Raw genomic sequence first — 8,313 nt, forward strand, 5'->3', positions numbered from 1 at the left:
TAACACACACACAGATAAATGTCAAGAGGTCTTTGTGGCCAGACTGATTGTGTGTTTGTGTGTGTGTGTTTGTGTGTTTGTGTGTGTGTGTGTGTGTGTGTGTGTGTGTGTGTGTGTGTGTGTGTGCGTGTGCGTCTACTGTGTGATTGAGTGGCATTATCTGTCTGCTAGTAAATATGCATTATGCTGTCACATAATCACATAACATCCAGCCTATATATCAGTCTGAAGGCTGAAACTGACTGGCTTTTCTGGTTGCTCTGTTTATATTGGTTAGTGACTTTATGACATTATGATTTCAATGATGTCTTCTCCAGGGTGCCTCTGTAGATGATATAAGGAAAGCTTTCCCCATGCCGATGGGTCCTCCTGGAGTGATGGTGAGTTAGCTTACTGTATAGATAGTGCTCTCACATGGGCTCATTCATTGCTCAGGAAACACTGCACAACATGTAGTTTGACACGTCTAGCTATAATCCTATCTAGACCATGAGCCCATTAGATGTTAAGAGATTAACCGCTAGTTTCATCTGAGATCTGTTGAACATCAGTGATCGGTGAAAGCCTACTGTAACCATGTGTTCATTGTGTGTGTGTGTGTGTGTGTGTGTGTGTGTGTGTGTGTGTGTGTGTGTGTGTGTGTGTGTGTGTGTGTGTGTGCTGTTCTCTCTGCCTCTGACTTTCTCATTCACATTCTGCTTCCTCTCGTCCTCCCAATCTTTCTCATTTGTTTTTTTTTTGTTGTTGTTGTTGTTGTTGTGTGCAGGGCCCCCCAGGCAAGAAGGTGAGCGAGTCATTAGTTCTCTCATTAGATGTGGAGTCAAATCTGATGTTATTTGCGAGTGTAATGTATGTCTGTTGTACTTACAGGGTGATCGGGGTGAACAGGGTGACCAGGGGCAAAAGGTGTGATAATGGCATTTCCCTGCAATGTCAATGTGCATGATTAATATTACAGAATTAAGAAGAAAAAAGCTATGTTGCGCAATGATTATTTTATAATAATAAAATAATAAATTACTTTTTGTGATGTTTTTATAGTGACTTTATATGTGCTTTAACACAGGGCGATGCTGGAGGACCTGGAAAAGCAGTTGAAATGCGGGTATTGTGGGATTATCATGACTTTAATTATCGTGAAACACTCATATCTCCCCTTTGGGTTTAATGAACTCAGAACTGACTGTGCTTCTTTTGGATGCTTTCCCAGGACATTGAAGTCCTATTTGAATCCTATGGCATCCAGGTAAGATTTAGATGGTCACATTCCACCAACTTCGACACAGTCCATCATATAACCCAGGTCGTAGAGTGCAAAAGTATGTTTCGCTCAAAATGTCAGTCCTCAGTGCTCACCTAAGAAAAAATCCCTTTCCCAGCTGCCCCTGCTGAAGGCATTGATTGACAGGTTACTTCAGGACGGGATGGAGGAGCTGCTGCATGAGTTCAACACCAACAGGAGAGACAAGGGCGAGAGGAAGGAGCCCAGCTCCAACGTCATCACAGAGTACACAGTAAGGCACCAGAGTCAAAGACTAGGAGCTCAGCTCCAACCCCATCACAGAGTACACAGTTAGGCACCAGAGTCCAGATCTCCCTCAGCGACACTCCTCCTAAAACGCAATGCATTTATCCAGGATACAGTCAGACGCATACAAATGTTATAAAGGGACCAAGGAAATATTCTCGATGTTTCCGTAATCCAATAAATCCACTGAGCGAGGGATTGGCCCACCCAGCTTCACCAGCGCCCCTTTAGCCAGCATCTTTCTGGGTTATTCCAAGCAGGCCTTCATGGCAACCGTAGCGGCCCGGGTAGAAAACCACCCTCCATACATCGCCTTATTTGGCAAATCCATACGTTGTCTGTTACCACCTCCCATGACGAGGACAAGGGGGATGGATTTATAGGAAATATTGGGAGATTTTATTTTCGTGAGGAGTAGCTTGTAACAAATCAGGCCTGCAATTATGATTGTTCTCAGCTAGCTTATTTTTTTGTATTAAACTGGCTCTCTTTTCTGAACCAGAGCGCTGTGAAGTATGACGTCCCCAGTGAGGTGCTGACCAAGTCTGAGGTGCATGGAGGGGAGGAGGAGGCAGGAGAAGAGGGGCCGCTACAGACACCAGACATGGCTGTAAGGCTCGTCTGACTTCCACTCATCAGTTTGCACATCTCTGTACTGCAGATGCCATTCAATATGTGTAGCAGCTTGAACTTGTTGCTAGCCAACCAAAGGCAAAGGGTAATCTTGCATCGGAAGCAAATAAGTGTCGAATGGCCCGTTGATTTCTCCCTTGGTGTCTTTGTCTCAAAGGATCCTATAAATGAGACAAAGGGGGGTCCTGCATTATGGGATGCCGTAACTCTGAATGGAGAGTTTGGCCATGATGGAGACGTTGAGAGTAAACTCAGAGTGACAGGAGATGAGGTAATTATGCAGAGAAACCTGAGTAAAACACCAAGGGCGACATTCACAAAACTTGTCATGAATCCCTCAGAGAGCGTAAATTATCATTTCCCTCCTCTAACTGGTGTATATGTATATATACTATATACAGTATATATATATATAGGTGGTTGTGGAATGCTGTAAAGCCGGTTTTCACCATTTTTACAGTTAACTATACAGTTAATAGTCAGTGGTTAACAGCTACATTAATCTACCCTTCACATAACTGTGTAGCATCAAAATCAATTTGAGGATGTTAGAGACACTAACTATGTACACATAATAGTGAACATGGTCGCTTCAAGTAAAGGAATTCCCACTGGTCTTAACAGAGTGATCCTGAGCCCCCTGAAGACAACCTGCACATCCTGAGCAGCCAGGAGGACTCACTGAGGAAGAGCTCAGGGGAGAGGAAGAGGGGCAGAGACCGAGGAAAGGTGGGATTCCACATGACTCCACAAAGCACATGCTGCCAATGACAAACATGGATACAGGAAATTATCCTAATACAGTCTTATCCACAGGAGAGTGGTAGGCTATGTCCATATGCATGGGTTGAAAACCAGCTGTCAGACCACCAGTTTTAATCAAAATAATAGCTAAATGAACAATCAAGTTTTAGTTAAAAGTTTAATGAGAGTTAGGTTAAACATTACCGTTTGTGCTGATTTCGATCTTTCCGCAAAATATTATAAACTGCACATTCAGGAAGGTAACCAAAGATAATTTTAACTATTCATACCAATATATTATTAATGTTGGATTTTGATATTAATGAAAACTAACAACTGAACTGAATTCCTAACCAGGGTAAAGGACACAAAGGACGACATAAACGACAACGGAAGCGTTTGGTAAAAGATAACTTGAAACATGGATCCTATAAGCACGTTTTTAACCCCCAAACTACATGTCTAACTTTGTCCCCCTAACCTCTCATAAAATAATCTAATCATTACATATTCTAATCTCACACACCAGTAACCTCCGACAAGCCCAGAATGCTAACTGGATAAAGTGTTAATCTTTCTTTGTTTTCTCAGCTTAATTATCAATATCTAAAATCACAACCTCTATCAATAAATCTATATTTCTTTTCACTCCAATAATTGTTTTGTATTGATTTTAATGATACTGCAAATAACTCCAATAATTCACTATTAAATGTATTCTTTGTGATATAATTTTCTAAAATCCCCCACGCTATCCTCTCACCACTTTCTCTCGGCATGGATGTCCTTTTGTGTCTAGCTGTCAATCATTCTGTGTGTCATGTCTTAACCCATGTGTGTCAGTCTATTGTGCTATTTATTTCAGTGGGTTGACAGTGCTTGTGTAGTATTTCACTGTATAACACTACATTGTATTTCCTCATTTTAATGTAAAAAATTCACACAAACACACAGTCTGATTCAGTCTTCCAAAAACCTTTTAGGAGGACCAAGATGAAGAGATTGGAGAGGATATGTATGAAGCTGAAGAGTACATCTATGAATATGAGGTAAACGACTCTGGACTATTAACTTATTGATTAGTATCCAAGTATAAACACTGTGCAAAACCTGAGGTGAATAAGAATAAATCCTAAAAGCCAACATGTGGTGGGGCCTTATGGATGTTAAATGATGAGCTTAAGAGTTAAGGGCCGTTAAGAGTATTAAAGTCATTCTCATAATGCCCTGCTCAACGTTCAATGGTGTAATTAGCGCCTTCAGTGGTTGACCTGACAAGAGGTGGCTTAGTCGTCAAGTCCCGCTGGGGACTTTACCCCGCCCACGTGTGACACGCGCCACGGTGTCACAGCACATAGACAAGCTCGCCGACACCCACCCACGCACACACCCAGCACCCGCACACACCCACCCACGCACACACCCACCCACGCACACACCCACCACCCGCACGCACACACCCACCACCCGCACACACCCACCACCGGCACAGTCTTTATGAGGAGTGGCATTCATTCATTTACATTTTACATTTAGTCATTTAGCAGACGCTTTTGTCCAAAGCAACGTACAAGGGAGAGAATAGTCAAGCTACGAGCAATAGAACCTGGTGTAACAATAAATACTACTTTACATAAGAAATATAACAAAATGAAATAAAAAAGAAAAAGAAGTGCAGAAATGTAACTGCTGTAATTGCAAGTTATGCACTAGTTGAAGTGCCAGTTAGGACGGGAAGTGCTCTCTGAAGAGTTGGGTCTTCAAAATCTTCTTAAAGGTAGAGAGGTAGTGCTGGGTAGTTCATTCCACCAACGTGGAACTACAAATGAGAATAGTCTGGACTGCCGTACTTGCACAGATGGCAGTGCCAAACGACTCTCACTAGAAGAGCGCAGCATCCTGGGTGTAACATTTGCCCTTACAAGAGCATTTAGGTAGGTGGGATCAGAACCATCAAGCACTCTGTAGGCAAGCATAAGTGACTTGAACTTAATGCGAGCAGCTACATTCATGACTTCATAGCCTGACCTGCAAATGTGTCTCTAAGTGAACTATATTTAAGGACATGAATGAAAGGTATGAAACTATAAACATTGTAATTCTGTGGCTTTGGAACATACATTGAGAACTCTACTAATGAATACACTTACTTCTAACCTGGTGAAGCGACCTTTATAGTATATAGGGAAATAGGCTACACGATGTGCAATTGCATGCCCCCATCACCACGCTAGTACTACAAGAAGCAGCAATGGAAGTCTTTCTGTGATTGTTGATTTAACTGCTGTTTCTCTGTGTTTGTAGGATGAACGGTTCACCAAGCCGCCCCCACTCTCCCCCCACACAAACAATAAAGTGAATGTGGTGAGTCTCTCTGAGGAGCAGGTCACGCTCCACCTAAAAGATGTATGGCATCTCTGCTCCATCACAGATCCAAATACTTCAGAAATATGGTCAAGTCTGCTTGCTTAGCAGATGTCACTCTACTCTCTCTCTACTTTATCTTGGGGCAAGTCTGGGTAGTGCCATGACACCTCATGATCAGGATATTAGCTTGTTCAGGGCCACAGTTGATTCTCTTGCTGAATGAACAGAAGAAAATGAAGTAGGAATATATAGCATTTAACAACAATGTGTATTTCATTACTAATTGATTGATTGATGTTGTGTGTTCTGTAGGTGTCACATACAGTTATTCCTGTGACAAAGCATCAAGACCAGCCGCTAGATTTGGTAAGTGTAACAGCTGTTTCTTGTTAAGCGTGTGTGTGTGTGTGTGTGTGTGTGTGTGTGTGTGTGTGTGTGTGTGTGTGTGTGTGTCTGTATGTGTGGGTGTGTGAATGACTTGAGAACAACTAACAGATTCATTCATACATCCGTTGTCAAGCAGGTAATCTCAGCACCTACAGGCAGCCCTGTAACAGAGGCTTCACACAAAGGGCCAGATCAGGTAAGGCCCTTATTCACCTCATGACTTTACACCTGCAATGAGTTCCCCCATGCCATTGAAATATATGTCATTGTAAACCTGTATTTATTCTTATTTTTATGACTTCGCCGAAGGGTCTGTCTTCTGAATCCATAAAGAAAGCTAAGAAAGAAACCCTTAAACTGACAAATGATATCATGGTTTACAACTCGTTTGCGACATTATTTGCAAAAAACTCACACTGCGTAAGCTACACAAAAAGACTGTAGTGCACTGCATTGGATGGTTTGATCTGGAGGGCTATATGATGTGCTTTATATATCGCCACAGAATCAGGGTGAGCTCACCCCATCACCGTCTCCGTCAGTCAGCACAACAGACGCTCCACAAGAGGAGGTAGGAATACAGACTAGACCTGCATGCTGTCAGTTTGTCATCAGAGGCAGTCTACAGGTTGCATGGACTGACAAGTGCTTGGCAGTCGCTCACAGGCAACAAAGCATGAAGAATTGATGACTACAGTCGATTCGCCTGCGCATTGTTGCCTACACAGCGAATGGCCCAAGCACTCGCCATTGGCTTGCTGAGTTTTTCTTTGACTAACTTCTTTTGAGTTTCACCAGTGTAAACGGTACAAGAGACATGATCAAGATACTAATTATGATTTTTAAACAGTCAAGCTGAGAGATAAACAATATTATAAATAGTCATAAACTATTTTAACAAACAATAAACTAGTCTCCATTTTCCTTTTAAAAATATAGAGACATGGAAGATATGGATGCCAACCCAGCATGCCTAGAGCATGGCCATTCACATTGCCTTTAGAGTTATCTATGTATATGGGCATGTCAAATATAGCATACAGCAATAACCCCACATGTTTATTTGTGACAGAAACCAAGGGTAGACTTTAATTCCATTTTCTTTTCTAACTTTCAACACAGGAGCACTCCTAAACTCTGTAAGATTGACAATCAGGACACGTTTGTACTCAAGATTGTGGTTAAACACCTCCAAGAGCCAAGTTTTATGTGTATGTTTGTGTGCGTGCGTGCCTGTGTGCGTGCCTGTGTTTGTGTTTGTGAAAGTGTGTATAAGAGTGAATTTGTTTTAGTATACATGCTGGTGTGTGTTTATGTATATGCCAGAGAGAGAGAAAGCAGATAGAGTGTGTGTGTGTGTGTGTGTGTGTGTGTGTGTGTGTCTGTGTCTGTGTCTGTGTCTGTGTCTGTGTCTGTGTCTGTGTCTGTGTGTGTGTGTATGTGTGCACATATATGGGTGTTTACTCTAAAGTGTTGAAGATTGGTGGGGATCTGATTTGCCTGAACTGGACCTGCCTAATTTTTTCATCCCTCCAGTGATGATGTCATGACCGGTGCTCTGTGACACCATTTAAAGCAGATATTCAAAAGTAAAGAGGAAGAAGCCATCTTGTATCACATTTAAAGGAATGGGCCTTTATCATCACTTTAAGTCCACACCAATATGCTACATTTCCTACAGAGAACAATCCAACCCCATAAAATGATAAACTTTCAATAACATAATTGATTTATAGTAATGATGCATTTGTCTCCCCAGGGATAAAGTTCATGAACAAACAATAAACAAATAGTGTTTTTTTTTATTTGTCTGACCACAGATTGCCTTGACAAATCCCTCAGTTATACCAACATATATTTTTCAACTTTTCCTTATTTATTAAGACTGAAAGATTGTATTTTGTCATTGTCATGGTTTTCTCTACATTATGAAATGTTGTAATCCTGTGTATGATAGCATTTATTCAGATGTATTGGTTTTGTTTCTTGTATTCTTGTATCGCTACCTGTTTTCACTGGTGAAATTCAGTTTTCCTCTGTATTTTAACCTCACTGTGCATGAAATGGAGTAAATGTTCAATCCTCCTTCTAAACCAAGTGTTTGTGTGTCTTTTTTATCGTCATCCTTGTGCTTCCACTTTTGTGTTTAAATTTGATTCTTAACATCACTGAATATTACCCAACATTATTATACGGCTCGTCAGAATGTTCCAGACAGTTCCGTTGATTTGAATGGGCCATCCCAACGTTCGCCGGTGAATATTTCCTGATATTCACCGCTGCAAAAAGATATTGACCGCTGTCATTGGCAACGGGTTTTGTGCTTCTAATTCACATCTTTCATATCATTCCGCAAGTAGTCCGGTCATTTAACGTAACAGACTCATTGTAATTTGAAGTCAGCAAGTAATGGGTTGCTACGCAACACCTGAAACTTAAAAGTTCTATTTGCTTGAAGAACTATTTATTTCTTAGCGTAAATCACGAAACGGCAACTAAATCATTAAAAAGAGGTATTTTGGAGGAATGTCTTCTATCGTTTTTGGCAAGTAACCGTATAATAAGCGCGGTCATTATCCAAAAATAAATCCCTTCAGTACGAAACAACACCCCTCCGCTGCGCGTCGGGGTGCTGTTCGCCCCGTCGGGATTTA

The 8,313-nt window shown here is 41.5% G+C and overlaps 1 protein-coding gene across 5 annotated transcripts in view; it reads left to right on the forward strand.

The window, feature by feature from the left end:
* The window catches only part of col7a1l (collagen type VII alpha 1-like), a 41,564-nt gene extending 34,533 nt beyond the window's left edge, over positions 1–7,031 (forward strand). The window contains exons 63-78 of one of the 5 annotated variants that reach the window (XM_031583165.2): positions 318–380; positions 767–784; positions 871–906; positions 1,067–1,105; positions 1,211–1,246; positions 1,380–1,514; positions 2,031–2,138; positions 2,319–2,432; positions 2,786–2,890; positions 3,263–3,307; positions 3,889–3,954; positions 5,210–5,269; positions 5,585–5,638; positions 5,793–5,855; positions 6,165–6,230; positions 6,782–7,031. In XM_031583165.2, coding sequence (XP_031439025.1) covers positions 318–380; positions 767–784; positions 871–906; positions 1,067–1,105; positions 1,211–1,246; positions 1,380–1,514; positions 2,031–2,138; positions 2,319–2,432; positions 2,786–2,890; positions 3,263–3,307; positions 3,889–3,954; positions 5,210–5,269; positions 5,585–5,638; positions 5,793–5,855; positions 6,165–6,230; positions 6,782–6,793 — 1,020 coding nt within the window. In that variant the 3' untranslated portion in view covers positions 6,794–7,031. Of the gene's footprint in view, positions 1–317; positions 381–766; positions 785–870; positions 907–1,066; positions 1,106–1,210; positions 1,247–1,379; positions 1,515–2,030; positions 2,139–2,318; positions 2,433–2,785; positions 2,891–3,262; positions 3,308–3,888; positions 3,955–5,209; positions 5,270–5,584; positions 5,639–5,792; positions 5,856–6,164; positions 6,526–6,781 lie in introns of those variants that run through there. The other 4 variants (XM_042710073.1, XM_031583161.2, XM_031583163.2 and 1 more) reach the window with 4 other exon arrangements.
* The last annotated feature ends 1,282 nt before the right edge of the window (positions 7,032–8,313 follow it).

The sequence above is a fragment of the Clupea harengus genome, chromosome 16, assembly GCF_900700415.2.
Source record: "Clupea harengus chromosome 16, Ch_v2.0.2, whole genome shotgun sequence".
Taxonomy (NCBI): Eukaryota; Metazoa; Chordata; class Actinopteri; order Clupeiformes; family Clupeidae; genus Clupea; species Clupea harengus.